This window comes from Perognathus longimembris, chromosome 17 (assembly GCF_023159225.1).
Source record: "Perognathus longimembris pacificus isolate PPM17 chromosome 17, ASM2315922v1, whole genome shotgun sequence".
Taxonomy (NCBI): domain Eukaryota; kingdom Metazoa; phylum Chordata; class Mammalia; order Rodentia; family Heteromyidae; genus Perognathus; species Perognathus longimembris.
This window is the reverse complement of record NC_063177.1, coordinates 2,214,087-2,234,815: the sequence shown is the minus strand read 5'-3', so window position 1 is coordinate 2,234,815 and position 20,729 is coordinate 2,214,087. Positions and strand designations below refer to the sequence as shown.

The following is a 20,729-nucleotide window of genomic DNA, read 5'->3' as shown; positions in this document are numbered from 1 at the left end:
AGGAAAGGAGACAAGAAAAAGAGGAAAGCAGGATGTATATTAATAGAAAACAACAACCAACTCTCAGGAAAGCTAGAAGGCAAGGGAAGTTCTCTCTGGAAAGAAAAGGAAGAAAATTACAGCCAGCAAGATGAGAGCAGAGTCCTGGCACAACGCATCCCTCTTTCTCTTTTAATATTTCATAGACTTCATGACCCCAGTCGTGAAAATGTGGAGATTCATGTTGTCAGTGTTTGAGACCCGCATGTCCTGGCCATCCTGAGTTTTCCTTTCAGACACTTCTTACCACTCCTATTTTCTTACTCAGATAATGGGGGATAAGCCAGGCCTCTTCTGGCATAGCCCAACATCTCCAAGCAAAGTCAATCCTCCTGGCCCTGAATCTTGAGCTATTCCTCCATCAAGCTACCACGGTTCTTCCTCTCCTCACCTATGCTATGTTTAAGCCCTCTTAGCAGTGTATCCTAGGTAAGATGCTACAGTATTGGTATAAAAAAGACTTCTATTCTTTTTCCCCCCTTTATTGTCAAAGTGAGGTACAGAGGAGTTACAGTTTCTTATGTAAGGCAGTGAGTACATTTCTTGTTCAACTTGTTACCTTCTCCCTCATTTTCCCCCACCTCCCCCTCCCCCTGCCTCTCTCCTCCCTATAAGTTGTACAGTTGGTTTACACCAAATGGTTTTGTAAGTATTGCTTTGGTGATCATTTGTCTTTTTATCCTTTGTCTCTCAAATTTGATATTCCCTTTCCCTTCCCTAATTCTAATACACGTATATACAGTATACAGGGTACCCAGATAAGATACAATGATAGTGGGGATACAACCATAGGAAGGGTATACAAGAGAAACAAAAACACTACGGTTTCACATGGCATGTTGAAAATAATTACAGCAATGATATAACACTTATTTCCATAACATGGAATTCATTTCACTTAGCATCACCTGTTTATAAGGGCATAGCTATTGGGCTATTGTGATCTTCTGCTATGAATAGTCTAAACTTGTACTAATTATTCCCTATGAGGGAGACCATAAAGTCCATGTTTCTTTGGGTCTGGCTCATTTCACTTAGTATAATTTTTTCCAAGTCCTTCCATTTCCTTATAAATAGGGCAATGCCATTCTTTCTGATAGAGGCATAGAATTCCATTGTGCATATGTACCACATTTTCCTGATCCACTCATCTACTGAGGGGCATCTGGGTTGGTTACATATTTTAGCAATGACAAATTGTGCTGTGATGAAAATTGCTGTGTTGGTGGCTTTAGTGTGTTCTTGTTTGTGGTCTTTTGGGTAGATGCCCAAAAGTGGGGCTGCTAGGTCATAGGGGAGCTCTATGATTTGACTTCTGAGGAACCTCCATACCACTTTACAGAGTGGTTGAACAAGTCTACATTCCCACCAACAATGTAGTAGGGTTCCCTTCTGGCCACATCCCCTCCAGCATTTGTTCATGTTAGGTTTCCTGATAATGGACATTCTTACAGGGGTGAGATGGATCTCAATGTTGTTTGATTTGCATTTCTTTTATGGCCAGTGATGTAGAGCACTTTTCCATGTGTCTCTTGGCCATTTTCATTTCCTCTTCAAAGAAGTCTCTTTTTAGGTCTTTAGCCCACTTGTTGAGGGGGCTGTTGGTTCTTTGAGGGTTTGTTTTGGAGGAATTTAACTTTTTGAGTTCTGCATATATTTTAGATATGGGGCCTTTGTCCATTGTATGGTTGGTGAAGATCTTCTCCCAATTTGTGGGCTTTCTGTTAATCTTACAAGCTACAAGACCTCTATTCTTTTTAAAAAATTATTTACCTTAAAAACAATGGTTCCATGCTGGGAAAAATGTATGAAATACATGAAAAAAATCTACCATTCTACTCTGTAGCAATAAATACGACTGACATTGCCTATATGGCCTTCTAGATTTTTCTGTCTGTCTATATGTTTATAAATATATTTATAGGTTATATATCTATCACACATGAAAAGTGAATATATTTCTAGCACACTGATTTTAGAAGCTGGGTTTACGTTATATACTGAATGAAATGTTTTTGTTTTGCAGTGCTCAGGATGGAGCCTAGTTGATTGCAACTACTAATCAAGCTCTCTCCCTCTAAGCTTCACCTACAGTCCTTGAGTATGTAGTTTGGGAACCAGGTTTTCTTTTTTTCCTTTTGGTCATGGGGCTTGTACTCAGAGCCTGCATGCTGTCCTTATGTTTTTTGTTTTTGTTTTTTTTCTCAAGGCTAGCACTCTACCACTTAGAGCCACAGTTCCATTTCCGGTTTTCTAGTGGTGAATTGGAGATAAGAGTTTCATGGCCTTTCCTGCTCAGGCTGCCTTTGAACTGTAATCCTCAGATCTCAGTATCCTGAGTAGCTATTACAGGTGTGAATCCCTGGCATCCAGCGGGAACCAGTTTTTCATTTAGTAATATACTATGATTATCTTCCTACGCCATTAAATAATCTACTAAATCGTGTTTTTATTAGAAGTAAAATACTGTATAGAATACCCATATTGTATTACCAATAAAAAATAAAAGAAATTACTGTCTTCAATACCCTATTGTTGGATGCTTATATTGTTCCCAATATTTTCCAGTTGTAAGTATGAGACATAATGCTTTTTGTTTCTGCCTATTCGTTAGATGTTAAATGGGTGAGTCAAACAATTCTTACAGCTCTTGATATGTGCTGAAAACACACTCTTCCTCCTGAATGATGCCACCAAATTCCATTCTTTTTAGGTAGAATCAATCAAGAGATGACTGTGTTGTATGGGAGGATGAGAAAAAACATGTCGGATTGTAGTTATTGAATTAAAATGTAAGGCAGTGAGTTCAGTTAGTGACTCTGGATCAAAGAATAATGTTGAATAAGGTTGTGTTTGGCCTAATAGAATAAAGGGTATATTTGAGACTGAATTGCACAGTATGTACTACTATATCCTTGACTCATGGTAGCAGCATAATAATTAGAAACTTCCTATTCAAATTAAGTCATAATGGAGCTACTCAAGGTCTAACTAGCCTCACTTTGGAGAAAGGGCTAGGGAGTCACTTTGGCTGCTAGGGTTTGATACGTTAGCAAAACATCAGTGTATGTGTGTGTGTGTGTGTGTGTGTGTGTGTGTGTGTGTGTGTATTTAGAGCTTGTATTTGGCTTTGGTGGGATGGAGTTTCTTACTACTACAAATTTCTTATATGTACAGATAACTCGATCATAATTAGTATCAATAAGCTATTTGTGGATCTCACTGTTTTATCTGTCCTGCAGGATTTGTGTTGCAAAGAAATTCCTGGCACAAATGAGTATGTGTGTGTGCCTGTACATTTATGTGTGTATGATTTTTACACACATAGTATAATGGCCAAAAAATGTTACACTTTAATTTTCATTGGTTTGATTTATTCAAAATTTTTCATGTTGAGTGATCATTATATATATATTTATTTTGTGAGTTTTCTTTTCATGTCCTTGGTCCATTTTTCCACCTAAGTGTGCTCCTAGAGTTGTTAAGCCCCTTTAGCTATTTTTTCAGTTACTTTTCCATTTTTCAATTTCACATTTTAGTTTTCTTTAAGGTGTTTTGGAAGGTCAGAATATTTTAGAACTTAAAATCTATCCCATTGAGTTCAGTGCAGTTAAAATTAATCCACCTAAATATTCAGGAGCTATTTATTGACTTACATTTAGTTCTTTTATTATTTTACTTTTTCACTGTAATTACCTAATTGTGAAACATACTTTATCAGCTTAGTAGATTAGTGAAACATACTTTATCAGCTTATTAGATTAGTCTTTTTCAGCTAGATTTACCTTCCTCTTGCTTTTATTAAACCATCATTTCCAGATGTCGAAGATTATACTTATTATGTGTACATTACAGTGCTAGCACATTGAAGATATCCAATTCAACTTTATTAACTTGAAACTGAACACCACATGCTTTATACAAAGCAGTACATTTAGGGAAATGTACATAAATATTCATTACAGTGTTTACAAGAGATTATTTGCTTTGTGTCTGCATTGGTGTCTGATGGAAAAAGAAACTGTAACACTCAGTGTCTCTGCTGTAATTCAGGAAAGATGGGGCAAGAATAGATAAGTAGAGGAGGAAGACAAGCTTGGAGGAAGGAAGAGTTGGAGTCCAGCTGGGCTCTATGAGTTGCCCAACACCCAACTTTATTCTGGAAGGTCTAACTTGGCTTACCAAGGCCTGTGTTACTCAATATCTAAATGGGAAATGCATCATTAGTGATGAAGATTCTAAAGAAGAATGGTTAAGTCTGCAGCCGTCAGCATTAGACTCCAGCTGTGACTTCATTAAGAACCTCTGACAAGGGCAAAGGACTGAATTTAAATTACAAAATTTAAAAAGAAGATCAATATTCGAAAGGGCTCCTGAGCCAAAAATCCAAAGCAGTGTATATTCAACACATTACTGAATTTCTAGGAGATGAAAAGCAAAAGCTAAAGATGCAGCAGTGCACAGCTGGAGGAAGATGGATTATTGAAGACTCAACACACACACACACACACACACACACACACACACACACCTTCTGGAGAGTTAATAAGACATTTTGGGCACAAAAGAAATACATCTGAAGTTTTGTCTGTCTAGTGACTGCTAAGTAATTCTAAGAGAGGAGGGAAATGCACATATACACACAAAAATGAGATAGTACAAAACAAAGAGGCAAATAAAATGATGAATGAAAATTATGCCAAAAGTGAGTGAAGGGATATCATCACTTAAGTCTTGAGGAGAAAGTACAACAAGAACCTACTGAAATGGCACAGGAAGTCAGTGAGAGGGCAAAAGAGAAAGACCATGGCAAGGCTCAGTTATAGCTTCACATTGACAGCACCACACATAACATGGCCATTTCTATTCTCTTCATCCTCTACCTGAGGAAACTGAGTCACCCAACTTAGTTTGGGTCTGATCCAGCAGGAATGATTGAGACATAGTCTAACACTTTTTCTAGAACCCATGCTTCTGCACTGTTTTTGAGTTTAACATCAAAGTAAAAGAAAGAAAGAAAGCAAAGCTAGGAGAAGACACAGAGAGGAATCGAGCTTAAGAAAATGTTAGGCACATCAATGGTGTGAATAAAATGGCCAATTGGACAGATACCTCACTGTACCTTAAAAATATGCTCTTGTTCCTCCATATTGTACCCAAGCATTTCTGGGAAGAGACATGCAAACTCTCTGTTTCTCTCTCTGTCCACTCACGTGGGTCCTTAAAAGGTGGGCTCTTCCTTTTTTTGTGTGGGGCTTGAACGCTGGGCCTAGGCAATTGAACACCCCTATATTATCTGCTTCTCACTGCACCATTTACCTTCCTCTCTATGGCTAAGTACTCACTTCACTCCATGTGGCTGTTAGAAGCAGCAAAGAAGGGCCATGGAGCCCCCAGGGAGGGGAGGGAGGGCAGAGCATGTATAGAGTTATGGGACATTGATATTTACAAACAGATGCACAGGAAACTACATATCCACATACAGTTATTCTGCAGTATCACCTGTTCAAGGTCGTTTTGAGTTATTTTTGTCATTGTAAAAAGCAGAAGCCTAGGCTTCTCATTGGAAACTGTCTGCATAGTCTGTTTATGAGCCTCAAGAGAAAAAGCCAGTTCTCACAGCCTGGCCTTATTTTTTCTTTAAAAACAATATTAGTCAGTTTGATCGCCTGTGCTGGAAACCACATCAGCTCAATCACTGGCTATTTATTCAAATTAAATTCTCCCCAAAAGGACAGACTTATCTAAATTCTAAGACTAATGCAGAGGTCCTGGTAGCTCTGCTAGAGGAGGGAAAGTACACACTAAAGCTTCACAAGGTTACTCAACAGACTTTTAAAAACCTTTATTTACTGGATACCTACTGTGTACTAGCACTATCCAATGTCCTGGCATTTCTGAAATAAGCAAGGTGGTCTTTGCACTGGGAGAGTTTACATTAGATTAGCAGGAGATAGTATGCGAAGAAGCATCATGTGTGACAGTCAAGGGTACAGATTCTAGAAGACCATAGGTGCATAAGTCTTGGATTGCCAGGGGTATGCCCTTATGCAACTTCTTTCCTAGTGTAACTTGTATTGATAAGCTGATTTTGTGAAAAGCACCGACTCCTTGCTTAGGCCCATTAATTAAGTGAAGGAAGGTGAAAGCTAGGCATCCCAGCCTCCATTTTGTGTCCATGTCTTTGTTCTGGGATATTTACTTTGCCATCATGTTGGAATCCAGGATCCACAGGACTGATTGACTAGGACAGGGGACCAAGTAAACCCCTTGCCAGACAGTGAGGAGCTCTTACTATAACAAGGCTCCAGATCCTGAGATAATGAGCTGGTATACCACAAGTGGCTGCCATCTTTGATCACAGGAACACATCACTGCATGGGACAGCTTAATAATTATAATACTTGTGCCTCATCCATAATTCTTCCTCCACTTATACTAAGACTAAATATCTGTACAGGAAGATGGGTTGAAGTCTTACCTTGCCCCTTCTGGTGATATGCCTGTGTCATATTCATTAAATCTATTTTCTCTGACCTCTACCATTACTTGCCTCTTTATTTGGTCTGTGGGAGCAAGTGGCCTGGGGCAAAACATTGTTGTAACATTAGTTTATGATGCATATATAATATTATTTTTGCTATCTTTAGGGTTTGTGTGAGAATGAAGCAAATTGATACACATAAAGCACGACACCAGGACAATAGTGAGTGCTGTGCCAAGCACAGCTCTTTCCTGACATATACAATGCTTCCCACTCAGTGGGCCCTCCTGATCACCTGAAATAAAGCTGGGATCCCCCACTGTACTCAGCCCCATTCCTTTTGTTCTCATCTGCACTATTATCCTCTTACCATATCTTATTGTTATTGCAAAGGTGAGGTACAGAGGTGTTACAGTTACATAAGTCAAGAAATGAGTACATTTCTTTTTAAACCATGTCACCCTTCCCTCGCTGTCTTGCTGTTTTTCCCTCCCATCCCCCCCACAAGTTGTATTGTTCATTTCCAACATAGTGTCTAAAGAGTACTACTGTTGAATTTGTTCACCATTTGTCTCACACTTTCTGTGCTCCCCATTACCCTCCCAAAGGCAAATAAACTAACAAACAAGACAAAAGGAAAGAAAACAAAAACAGCAGCAGCAACAACAAAAACGTCTGTTGTTCATTTCAATAAATATTTTTTGTCTGTCATGGGGCTTGAACTCTAGGCCTGGGCACTGTCTCTGAGCTCTTCAGCTCAAGGATAGCACTCTATCATTTGAGCTATAGTGCCATTTCTTGTTTTTCTCATAGTTAATTGGGGATAAGAATCTCACTGACTTTTCTGCTTGGGCTGGCTTTGAACTGCTATCCTCAGATCTCAGCCTCCTGAGCATCTAGGATTGCAGGCATAAGACACCAGTGCCCAGCTAATAAATATTATTTTACATGATCATATGCACATAGCTATTGAGCCCTTGTGATCCTCTCCTAAGAATACCCTCCTTTAGTCTCACTGTATGGATGTACAGACACTGGTATCATTTATCATGACCAAATGTATTTTTTCTTACCACCCAGTAGGTTTGCTTGTAGATTTATAGGTGTATTTTATTCACCACAAATGAAGGAAACCATGCAACCTATTTTTCTTCATGTCTGGCTTACTTCATTTAATTTTTTCCAAGTCTTTCCATTTCCTTATAAATGATACAACATTTTTCCTGATAGAAGAGTAGAATTCCATTGTGTATATATACCACATTTTCTTGTAACAATAACAAATGCTGTTGGGGTGTGTGTTCAAAACAGAACGGTATTACACTGTTGGTGGGAATAGAAACTTGTTCATCCACTCTAGAAAGTAGTATGGAGGAACCTCAAAAGTCTAAACATAGAGCTTCCCTGTGAGCCAGCAATTCCAGTTATGAGCATTTGTCCAGTAGAACACAAAAACTATCAGACTAAAGCTACCAACAAACCATGTTCACTGCATCATTGTTTACCATAGCCAAGATATGGAATCAACCAAGATGCCCTTCAGTGGATGAATGGATCAAGAAAATGTGGTATGTATAAACAATGAAATTCAATTTAGCTTTCTTTACAGTGCTCAAGTATACCAAAGGCAGCCATGGAAACAAGTCTATGTTTTCATCTCCCAGGGCCAGTGGCAGAATCCACAGCCAATGCTCTGCCTGCAGCCAACTTGATCTTCAAAGAAACAGTAGTGCTTTATTGATTTTATGAAAGTTCCCTGGAACAGCCAAGGAGAAGCAACTGAGGAAAGTCAGAAAGAGGAGTACACTTACATGTGGTGCATGGCATCCTCAAAGAGAACCAGGTCCATCACAGTGTTTACTTCATTGTGGTTCTTCAGAGCATCTGCCAGAGTCTGGGTCAACAGTTCCCATGACTGTACAGGCATGTACTTGGGCTCACCAATACCATTTGCAAAGTGGCAATATATATTCAGCCTTCGGGTCTGCTCCACAATCTCCTCAGCATCCTAGTGATGACACAGAGGAATGAAGATCTTCCTCACTGACTTCCAGTCCTGGTTCTAACTAGAGTGGAAATGTGTAGGCATTGTGGATAAGATGTAAATGTAATGCAGGAGATCTCCTTCTGCTAACTTATGGAAACTTATACAGCAATGTGGCAATTCATTACTCAGTTTAGGAATGGGAATCAGTCCAGGCAAAAGTCAATATACACTAAGGATATGGCAGAAGAAAAAAACATTCTTTGATGAACAAAACAAGCCTCTAATTCACAGGGCAGAGGGGAAAGAGAAAACCAGCCAACACTGTGAATCAAACACTCTGCAACAGCAGAGTCATAAATGCAGAGTCATGCAGGGCCATAAATCAGGGAACTCCAAGTTTAATGGTAGAAATAGGGGCACATAATTTCTTGGGTGGGAATTGAGCAAATTCTCCTTGATGCCAACACCAAGATTTGGCACAGACAAGGTACTCCAGGCTGCCATTGCAAATGTCGTTGGCAAAGGATAACAGTGGTATCAATTGTGCCTGTGTTTGAGAGCAAAAGGAAAGAACTCTACTTAAAAATCTGTATTACTTTAAAGTTCTACCTCTGATAAACTCATGAAGACTTCCGAGGTTGCTTGCAAAGTTAAATCGACTAACTCTGCTATCCTCAGGGTGGGGACATCTAAAATAGAGGAGTTTTGAATATCAGATCCTATAGAAGTAATGAGAAAATACAAAAATTGAGGATATTCGACCCAACGAAAAGTAGACTAGAGTAAAATTTGAGTAAACCATTTGAAAAATGGCCTTACAGGATGAAGTAGACTGTGCATGTTTTTCAGAGGTACATATAAGAGCATACAAGGAAAAAAAAGTATGAGCCAGGCATTGGTGGAACATACTTTTTAATCCTAGCTATTTAGGGGGCTGAGATCTGGGGATTGTGGCTTGAAGCCAGCCCAGGCAGTAAAGTCTGTGAGACTCCAAATTAACTACTAAAAATTGGAGCTGTCAAATGGTAGAGAGTGGACCTTGAGCAAAAAAGCTCAGGGACAGAGCCTAAGGCCCTGAATTCAAGGCCCAGGACTGGCACACGCACACACACACACACACACACACACACACACACACACACACACACAGAGTATGGAGCTGGTATGGGTGTTATTTGTATGTGGTTCATTTCCCCAAAGATTGATGTGCTGGAAACGTGGTCCTAGTGTATCTGGATGTGTCCTCTCTGAGGTGGGGCTGGATTAAAAGTGAATTAGTCATTGTAGAACCCCTTTCTGATGGGATTGACTCTGTTCTTGGACAATGACTTATCCATTCTTGCAAGAGTGGGGTTTTCTTTGAGTCAGCCTGACTCCCCAAATCTTTTTTATTTTCTGCCTATGTAATCTTTTCTACATGCATTTCTGCATTGTGGTGCCACCTACTACAAGACCCTCACTAGAAGCTGGATTGATGGGGCCAGCCCTTCTTGGACTTTCTGCCTCTAAGGCTGTCATCTAAATAAATCTCTTTACTAATAAACCAGCCGCAGGTATTTAGTAACAGCAGCAGAAAACAGACCAATACAGTAAGTATAGGGACAATGTAGTATAATTATATGCAGGTTGATTATTTGTAAATTCAAGAGAGAACATGAACAGTATTATGAAAAATGTGGGTGTCAAGAGAAAGGACATTGTTGGTGGGGGCAATTTTGATGCTAAGAAATAGGATATAACCTCTGATTGTGTTAATGCATCAACGTCTGTTCTGTTAGTATAGTGATGCCTACTCATTTTGTAAGCTATTAGTAGTTTTTTCAGAGTCCAATACATTTGGAAAATGGTGTGTGAATTGGGATTATTCCAACATTAATGTACTCCCTCCACTTGGACTTTCTAAGAGAGCAATATAATAGAAAGCACATTCTCTACACATTTCATCCCACTCACCATCTCTGCAACTGTCCAGCAAGACCCAAACACAATAACAAAATAACATATAAGAAAGAGGGGAAAAAGTAAAGTGAATGTTGGGAATAATGATGATCTTGCTTTCAATCAGTTCCCAGCTGGGCTTTATGATGAAAGTCAGGCACCATGATTTCAGAGGGAAGAGCTGATAGGAGGACAATCATGATGGGCGGGCTGGAAGTGGAGCTGTGGCTCAAATGGTAAAGTGCCACCCTTGAGCAAAAAAGCACCCAGGCCCTGAGTTCAAACTTTAGTATAAGTGCACGCGCGCGTGCGCGCGCGCACACACACACACACACACACACACACACAGAAACCTAAACACGTTTTACATTTCAGAATTGTTCTAAATTTCCTGTTGTTAGAAGCTCAAAATGGTGATGCCAGGAATGATGAGACTGTACATCCTTAGGGATGCTGGGATGTTATCTGGGAGGAGGGAGCCGGGGCATGGCTGAGGAGGCTCTGGATCCTCTGGATCCTTAGGATTGGTGGTTTCTGTGAGGACTCTTGGCATTGAGACCTAAAATTAATTTGTGTTTAGTTTTGCCTCTCTGTCTTTTGCCTGGACAAAGTAATGATAGAATCTTTTCCTTGACCCTCATCTCTGCCATTTTCCCAATGAGTGGACTAGCTGGAATTAGTGATCACCAGCATAATCATTTTCAAATGTTAAAAAAAAGGACAACACTTACATCAAAATATTTCTTGAGCATTTCTGTCTGGATTTTGTCAAAAAGATCAAAGTCTTTTTCCTCCACCATTTTGTCCCGGTAAGCTCGATTTGATTCATGCAGATAGAGCTTGACAAGGGCCGGTGTGGATTTCACACATTCAACTGAGGAGAAAAGAATGCCCTTCATGGAGAACAGACGGAAAAAAAAAATCAGTAACAATTCAGTAGTACAAATGCTGAAAGAACTTTCTGGAAGTGTTTTCTCCAATCTGGAATGAGGTCTGAGTGTTATCTCATGAAGACATTTGTCATAGTGGAAGGGATGCTTGGAATGTTGAGAGAGACCTAAGTTGAAAGCAGACAGATCTGACCTCAAAGACTATGGAACCAACCCAGATGCCCCTCAGTAGATGAGTGGATCAGGAAGATGTGGCACATATACACAATGGAATTTTATGCCACTACCAGAAAGAATGACATTGCCCCATTCATAAGGAAATGGAAGGACTTGGAAAAAATTATACTAAGTGATGTGAGCCAGACCTAAAGAAACATGGACTCTATGATCTCCCTCATAGGGAATAATTAGCACAGGTTTAGGCTAGTCACAGCAGAGGATCACAAGAGCCTAATAGCTATGCCCTTATGAACGCATAAGATAATGCTAAGTGAAATGAACTCCATGTTGTGGAAATGACTGTTGTATCACTGTTGTAATTACTTTCAACATGCCATGTGAAACTGTAGCTTCTATTGTTGATGATCCTCTTGTATTCCTTTCCTATGGCTGTACCCGCACTATCACTGTGTCTCATCTGAGTACACTGGATACTGTATATACTTGTATTAGAACTAGGGAAGTGAAAGGGAATATCAAAATTGAGAGACAAAGGATAAAAAGACAAACAACTCTAAAAGCAATACTTGCAAAACCATTTGGTGTAAACCCACTGAACAACTCATGGGGGGGGAGGGAAAGGGGGAAGGGGGGGTGGAATGAGGGGGGTGGTAACGAACAGTACAAGAAATGTACCCAAGGCCTAACGTATGAAACTGTAACCTCATTGTACATCACTTTGAAAATAAATAAGAAAAAAAAGAATTGTAGAGAAAAAAAAGACTATCACAATGCCATGGGAACTGTGTGACTCTGGGCAAAGGGACACACAATCTCAGACTTGCCCAACAGAAATGACAATATTGACTTTCTAATGTTGTTGAAATAGTTCACTCTATATGCCTAAGGAAGCTAGTGTGGCTCATTTCACTCTCAATAGATGAAAATTATTGTTTTGACTGCATTATTAAAACAAAGCTACAATAATCATAATTTGTTGAAACCAATGTGTTTCAGGTACATCAGAAGATGTTTTGCAAGACAAACTTGATTCAATCTTTAGGGTGATCTTAAGGAAATTTTTTTATGTTTTTATTCAGAAGCATAGCAATGAATTGTGAATTAGAAGTTCTGGCTCTTGCTTCCTGTCACCTATTTTTTTTTTTTTTTTGCCAACCATCCCTGGTTTCTTTTTGCTTAAGGCTGGCACTCTACCACTTGAGTCACAGCGCCACTTCTGGCTTTTTGTTTATGTGGTGCTGAGGATTCTAACCCAAGGCTTCATGCATGCAAGGCCAGCACTCTACTGCTAAGCCCATATTCCCAGCCCCAAGGAAATAGATTTTACATCCTCTCTTTTATATCATGGCAAAAAGATTAGAAATGTGCTCAATGTCACAGAGTCAGATGCCTTACTTCAAAGCCACCATGCCTGCAATTTTAACCACTAAAGATAAGAAGATGAGGTGCATGGTGGCTTTTCTGGTTTGGGTTGGGGAGTGGGGAAGGGTGAACTCTGGGCCTGGGGGCTGTCCCTAAGCTCTTCAGCTCAAGGTTAGTGCTCTACACTTTGAGCCACAGCAGCACTTCTGGTTATCTAGTGGTTAATTGGAGGTAAGAGTCTCACAGACTTTCCTGTCAGGGCTGGCTTTGAACTGTGATCCTCAGATCTAAGCCTCCTGAGCAGCTAGGATTACAGGCATGAGCGTCCAGCACCTGGTGCTGACACCTTTTCTGCTTTTTTTTTTAACTGTCTAAGTGTACTTTGAAAACTGATTTAGCTAATGACAGACTACATGAAATCAGATCTCTAGCATAGGGTTGTATTGGATATAGCTAACCTTTGCACCTAAGGAAATAATGTATTCATCAGTTCTCTTTACATAGGAATAAATATAATATATAACATAATATAATTATAAATGTTTTCTATTCTTTTCAAATTTCTGTACTTTCTCTGTGTAACCCTTAGCCATTGTGCCAGCCTATGATTCAATGCAGAAATGGTGACCACTAGTATTAGAGCTCTTAACAGGCCCCCTCATGTCCTCTAACTTCCAACTCACTTCTATGACTGCTCTCATTGCTTCCTTTTTGGTCCGATAGGAAATGGGTTCACTTAGTTTCTCTGGTGTTTATAGAGTAATGCTGGGATCTATCTGCAAGACACATGTATCAGATCATAACACTGTTGCAGCATACTTTCTCGTGATTACTCTCACCATCAGCTCCCATGAAACAGACTCTACTTCCTAAAATTTCAAATTAGTTTTTGATCCTGCACTCCATACCTCCAATTCCTCCGTGCTTTGTTTGCTAGGCTACCCTTGCTAGTTCAATTGATACTTCTTTGCTGAAGTCTCCTGAGACAATTCCTTTCCTGTTGAACAGCAACACCGCTGATGTGTCCCCACATTGCTCTGACATAGCAATCTCTAGGACAGAAACATGACTAATCACTCAGATGACTGTTCCTTATTCAAATTTCTTTCAGTTCATAGTAAGAGTTGCAAAGGTAGGGAAGCTGATTGTGGCTGATTAGAAAAATAATTTTTATTACTAGTATCTAGCAGTGTACCTGACATATATAGTAGATTGCCAATGAATTCTTGTGGGAAGAATGAATGGACTACTATTATATTCTTCAAGCACTGTAAAAATACAACATAGGGGCTGAGAATATGGCCTAATAGTAGAGTGTTTGCCTCCTATACATGAAGCCTTGAGTTTGGTTCCTCAGCACCACATATATAGAAAAATCCAGAAATGGCACTGTGGCCCAAGTGGTAGAGTGCTAGCCTTGAGCAAAAAGAAGCCAAGGAGATTGCTCAATCCCTGAGTTCAAGCCCAGGATGGGTAAAACAACAACAACAGCAACAACAACAACAACAACGCAATGATTTTCCTCCAGTTTCTGCTTTGGGGCTGTGACTGGGCTACTAGGATCAACTAGAAAATGTTGAATATTCTTTAATTAGTATTAAAATTTGTTGTTGTTCTAGTCCTGGGATTTGAACTTAGGGCCTGGGCACTGTCCCTGAGAATTTTTGCTCAAGCCATGGCTCCACTTCCAGCTTTTTGGTGTTTAATTGGATATAAGATTTGCATGGATTTTCCTGCCCAGGCTATCTATGCATTGCAGTCCTCAGATTTCAGCCTCCTGACTTAACTAAGATTACAGGTGTGAGCCACTGGCACTTGGCAGGATGATTAATTTTAAAGCTTCATTCATGTTTTCAGTTATTACAGGATAAGCAAGATACTAGGACTTCAGGCAATAATATACAATTGAGGAAAGGAGATGTAAATAAAAAATATGGTGCCCCTTGTTCTCTTGAAACAATGGGTTTACAAACAATGGGTTACAGGTTCAGAAATGAAGAAGACAGCTAAGTGAAGGTTAAAGATGCTGACCACTGTTTTCTTCTTTTCTGGGCTAGAGAGGAGGAAAACTGGAGTTCAGAGATTACCAAGTACAGTGATTGGTGGGGAGGACAGATAGAGTCTGTGAATGACAAAGTGTGAAACCACAAAGTGCACCTCCCCTGATCCAAGCTGTTAGACTACAGATGTGTCAGTCATAAGCCCCCTGAGGAACAAAGAACCATGCTTCACATTCTGCACATTTGAGCCATAATTTTACTTTAAAAGGGTGTTGGACATCCTATAAGTTAGTGCATGTGTAGAAGCAAAAATCATACCTGATCATAACCTTTGCCTCATTAATCATAAACTTTACCCCCCACGATGGAGATTTAATATCATGAGACATGTGATGTAGGAAGAAGGCTGATGAGCAACTGCATTTGTCTGGCCTGGCCCTTCCTCTACATGTAACATAACATGAAAGGACATATAACCCTAGCCCACCCAACCCCATAGGCTATTCTGCTGCTATTCTCTCCTCTTTCAAAGTGTTATACTCTAGGATTATAGGCTAAGCACAAACTATGCTACTAAATCCTTACAGAAACTGGAAATAAAGCTCCATTCATGGCCTTGGTAGCTGCTTGGAATAAGCAAAAGAGTGTGATCTCTGAAGGAAAACATCAGCCAAACCCTCAAGTTATCTGCACATTTTAAAGCTCTGTCTGGCTCTCAAACAGAAATGACTAGGAATACCAGGAAATAAGACCAAATAATTATTCTGAACAAACAGACAACATCCTGACTCACAGAAGGTCTAGATATTGGAATGAATAGATACAAACTTCAACAAAACTCATGATTAAGAACAGTAACCATGCCAGGTACTGGTGGCACATGCCTATAATCCCTAGCTACGCAGGAGCTGATATTTGAGGATTGCCCTGTTCAAAGCCAGCCCAGGCAGGAAAGGTCATAAGACTCTTATCTCCAAATAATCAGAAAACTGGAAGTGGCACTGTGGCTCAAAGTGATAGAGCACTATACTTGAGTGAAAGAGCTCAGGGACAGCACACAGGCCCTGAGTTCAAGCTTCATGACCGACCAAAAGAGAGAGAGAGAGAGGGAGAGAGAGAGAGAGACAGAGACAGAGAGACAGAGAGACAGAGAGACAGAGAGAGAGACAGAGAGAGACAGAGAGAGAATGGCAACCATTAATGAATAACAAAAGGATATATAATATCTTAAAAGAGGGAGACAATAAAATAAGAACATAATTAGGTCTGTGGGTTATAAAAGTGAAACAGTATAGAAAGAATGTATTTCAAATAAATAATGTCAGTAGATTTCACCTCAAGTACATCATTATATAAAATAATAGAAACCAATTAAAGCTTATACATTTTAGATCTTTTAAAATTATATATAATGTATTTATATATAAATATATACTTATATTTATGTAGTGTATAATATATTGCTATATACTACATATTGTATGTAATGATATCAATATATTATATAATAATATACACAAACATTTATATATAATTTATTGAATTATATATAACTATTTATATATATATTCTTTTTTGAGCCAGTCTTGGGGCTTAAATTCAGGGCCTAGAAGCTTTCCCTGATCTTTTGTTTCCAGGATAGCACTCTATCATTTGAGGCATAGCTTCCTTTCAGCCTTTTGGTGGGTAATTGGAGATAAGAGTCTCAGGACTTTTCTGCCCAGGTTGGCTTTGAATTCTGATCCTCAGATATCAGCCCCCAGAATAGTTAGTATTACAGGTGTGAGCCACCAGCACCCAGCAAATTATCATTAAGTAGTTGTACAAAGGGGTTTCAACTCAACATGTTAATTAGTGCATAAACTGCATCTTAAAGTTTATAATTAAAAGATAAAAATTGTCAAGCTGGATTGAAAAAAAGTCCCACTGTGTGTTGTTTTTTGGTATTCCTAAATGCAAAAACATAGAAAAATTGGGCATATGAGTGAACAAAAAAACTCTCCAATTGTTTTTTCCTGAAGAGGAGCTCTGCACTCATGGATTCAACCCACTAGGGATTGAAATATTAAAAAATAATTATTGTAACTGTACTGGTCAGGTGTAATATTTTTTGCTCTTAATTTACTCATTAGTAACAGTCCTTTGCATAAATTTACACCATCTTAGTTATTATGAATAATCTAGCAATGGTTGAAAGTATTTGGAGGAGATGTATATGTTATGTGAAATGTAATGGAATTTTATGTGAACAGAATTTAGCATTTGCAGGTTTCATATCTATGATAAGTCTCTATGAGCACTGAAAGACAATTTTACTGTAAATATAAGAACAATGCTGGAGACATGGATCAACAGATAGAGAGTCTTCTTAGTAAGCTCAAGGTCCTGAGTTCAGTTCTCACTCCTTCCAAAAAAAGAGAGAGATGAACTGAAAGAAATGGAATGGTCATACAAATATCAGGCAAAGTAAAATTTAAAGCAAGGGATACTTCTAGCTTTGATAAAGTAGTACATTTAATAAACAAGAAATTCATCATAAAGACATACTAATTGTAAGTATATTCAAGATACAGTAGTATAGTATTTGTAAATTTATATGCACATAATAGCACAGCTTTTGTGTATGCATGAGGGGAGGGGTTGAACTAGGGCTTGAACCCAGGGCCTCCTGAGCTCTCATTCCCAGTTGGAGCTCTGCCACTTGAGCCATGCTTCCAGCTTTAAAATACAAAAAAATTGAGTATAGCAGAAGTGAAAATATAGACACGTATCTATAATCACAGTGGCATATTTTCAACCTATCTTTCTAAAAAAGTTAGAGAGGCAGACAGGAAATCCAGTAATTAGATGAATTAAATTAAGGTAGATTGTTTGCAACTATAAAAATAGAACAAGGGAAAATATTGGAATTGTTTTGGGAAGGGGAGAGGTGAGCAATAAAGAAAGTGAGGTAAAATTGGCTGGAATACATTATAAACATGAATGAAAGGTAGCAAAGAAATCTCTTCCCCATATAACTAATGTGAATTAATAAAAATCAGGAATTATACATAAAACTTCAGTAACAGAATGTTCAAAGTTGTTCTAATTGGCATATTCACAAAACTTTATCCAACAACTGCAGAACATATTCTTTTAAGGGTACATTGAGTATATTTTGGGAAATAGAGTAAATCCCAACAACTTTTGGAGGAACAAAATCATTTCTTTTACAATAGTGAAGTTAATGAATTTAAATTGTAATTCACGGGAACATAGAATTATATTCACTTGGGAGGGGGAGGGCAAGAGTGAAAGTAAAGTAATCATCAATGAAAAAGGTAAATAGAAATCCTCTAAATGTTTGAAAATAAATCAGTATACTTCTAATAATACTATAAGCCAGAGTAATATACACCATGGAAATTAAGAAATATTATGGACTGAAGATCATAAAACACCACATATGAAGGTTTATATGATGCAGTCACATGTCCAAGCTAGAGATAAACTCCTAGGGTTTCCTGGTGCAGAAGAACTCACCTGGAAGATATTGGCAAAGTCTCTGAGGTTGAAGATGTAGTGGAATTTGGTGGCTGTGGGCAGGAATGTGGCGGTGATTCTCTGGTGGAAGGTGAGGGCCAGATTGATCAGTTGGGAGATGGATTTCTGCAAGGAGGCTGGGAAGTTTCCAAGCTTCAGATGCTGTGTCAGGATGGTGCTGTAGATGGAGTAGAGAGCATCGGCTCCCGGGATGGAGAGGACAAACACGCTGAAGTGACGCTGTGTGAGAACACAGAGGTGTGAAGTGTGTGTGTTTTTGTAAGAGAGAGAGAGAGAGAGAGAGAGAGAGAGAGAGAGAGAGAAAGAGAGAGAGAGAGAGAGAGCAAGTATCACCTGTTCCAATTTTGGAGGCAATAACAAATAATTCTTCCAAGGGTATTGGTCGCATTTTTTTCATGTTCACACAAACTAAAATGATGGAAGGAGGAATGGCATGGTTTTGGATCTTTGGTTGCAGAGGGCTGTGTGTGGTAGGGTCATAGGTACGAAATCTGAACCCAAATCTGAACTTGATATTGAGTCTCCATATGCCTGGGAAAGCCATATCACCCACTTGAAGTCCCTCATCCAAAGAATGACAGAATTGAATCTTATGAACCCTATGAGCCCTACTATGAGCCCTACTAGTTCCACAATGCCTGGTGACAATGGGTATAGGAGCTTCTTTTTCTCCTATAATGGCAGATGGATGACATTCCATCTAGTTTATCACTTTGATAGATGGACAGGGAAAGGCAAATTATCACTCACAATCAAGTGACATCTTCTCTGATAAGCTATCATCTTTACAGCTAGCCCCTTCTGTACCTGAAGCCTTGGGTTGATGGTGAAGCTGCCCGCAGTGGGGTTCATGCAGGAGATGTACTGTACATTCATGATCTCTTTCATAGATAGCTTATTCCGATCATACCTGGAGTAGTAAGAAACCTCCAATGAATAAGTCATGGTGGTACAAACTTTAAATCATAGCACTTTAATCAGGAGGCTGTGGAAGGAGAAACTTGTATTCTAGGCCATCTTGTACCATAAGCAAGACTCAATTCCAAAAGAAAGGAGAAGACAGAAGAGGAGAGGAAAAGAAAAGAAAAGGAAGGAAAATAAAAAAAAAATAGAGACAAAATCAGTTTCCAGTGAGAGATGTGTGAGACCCAGGCGGGTGAGGGTCAGATAGGATGGACAAGTAGATGATACAGATGTAGAAGCATGGGTGGAACTGGCCCTGGGCTTCTGTAAGAAGGCAAATTTCTCAGCAGCTGGGTAGAGCTGGAAGTTTGAGGAGAGAGGAGAAGGCATAAAATTAACATTTCTCAGGGCACCATGTACACAGAGAAAGCAATATAGTAAAAATTTCAGGAAGACCCAGGAATTTAAAGTAAAACTAGTATGAAAGGGCTGACACCGATCAAAATGCACTGTATTCAGAAAACAACATGGTGAATTGAAATGCCATCTGCGTGACTACGGAAAGATAATAAAAAAAAAATAAAATTAACCAGAACAATGGTCTTCAGGTTGTAGAGTATAAGGCAAGCATCACTAGAAGAAGTGAGAGGGCACTCAAGTAAACATCTGCATTATAATTCTCAACCACTCAAACCACTAACTAATACTCTTCTGGCCTGTACAGATACTTGTCATTATAAACTACATGATAAAAAAGAGTATCTGATCCCATGTGTTGCTCTGAAGAGGTTGAGGCTGCACAGGTCTGCAGACATTTTCTTTGGTGTACCATGAGAGCTCAGTTGAATCACAGTTGGGAGGAGGGGTTAATTCTGTTTTGAGGGTGGGACTATCTTCAGGAAAAATGCAACTTTTGGGATAAATCTTTAAAAAAGATCTCATCCCATGCTTTATATTTAAACTTTTTTTGTGTGGTGGTGGTGGTTCCTGAACTTTTGGGTTCACGACTAGTGCTCTACCACTTGAACTATAGCTCTGCTTCTGGATTTTTTGGTAGTTCATTGGAGTTAAGAGTCTTGTGGAGCAATATCATTCTTTCTGATGAAAACATAGAATTCCATTGAGTATATATACCACATTTTCTTGATCCATCCATCTACTAAGGAGCATCTGGGTTGGTTCTATATTTTAGCTATGGCAAATAATGCTGCAATGAACATGGTTGTGCTGGTAGCTTTATATAATCATGTTAAGTGAAATGAGCCAAAAGAAACATAGGCTTCATGGTTTCCCTCATTGGTAATAATTAGTATATATCTAGGATAGTCCTAATAGAGGATCACAATAGCTCAATAGCTATAAGACGATGCTAAGCAAACTGAACTCCAAGATATGGAAACAGG

At 39.1% G+C, this 20,729-nt stretch overlaps 1 protein-coding gene across 1 annotated transcript in view; it reads right to left on the bottom strand.

Moving 5' to 3' along the window:
• Positions 1-20,729, bottom strand: part of Dnah9 (dynein axonemal heavy chain 9) — a 349,492-nt gene that overhangs the window by 128,231 nt on the left and 200,532 nt on the right. The window contains 4 exon segments of the mRNA XM_048365947.1: positions 8,335-8,531; positions 11,180-11,341; positions 18,403-18,642; positions 19,231-19,333. Coding sequence (XP_048221904.1) covers positions 8,335-8,531; positions 11,180-11,341; positions 18,403-18,642; positions 19,231-19,333 — 702 coding nt within the window.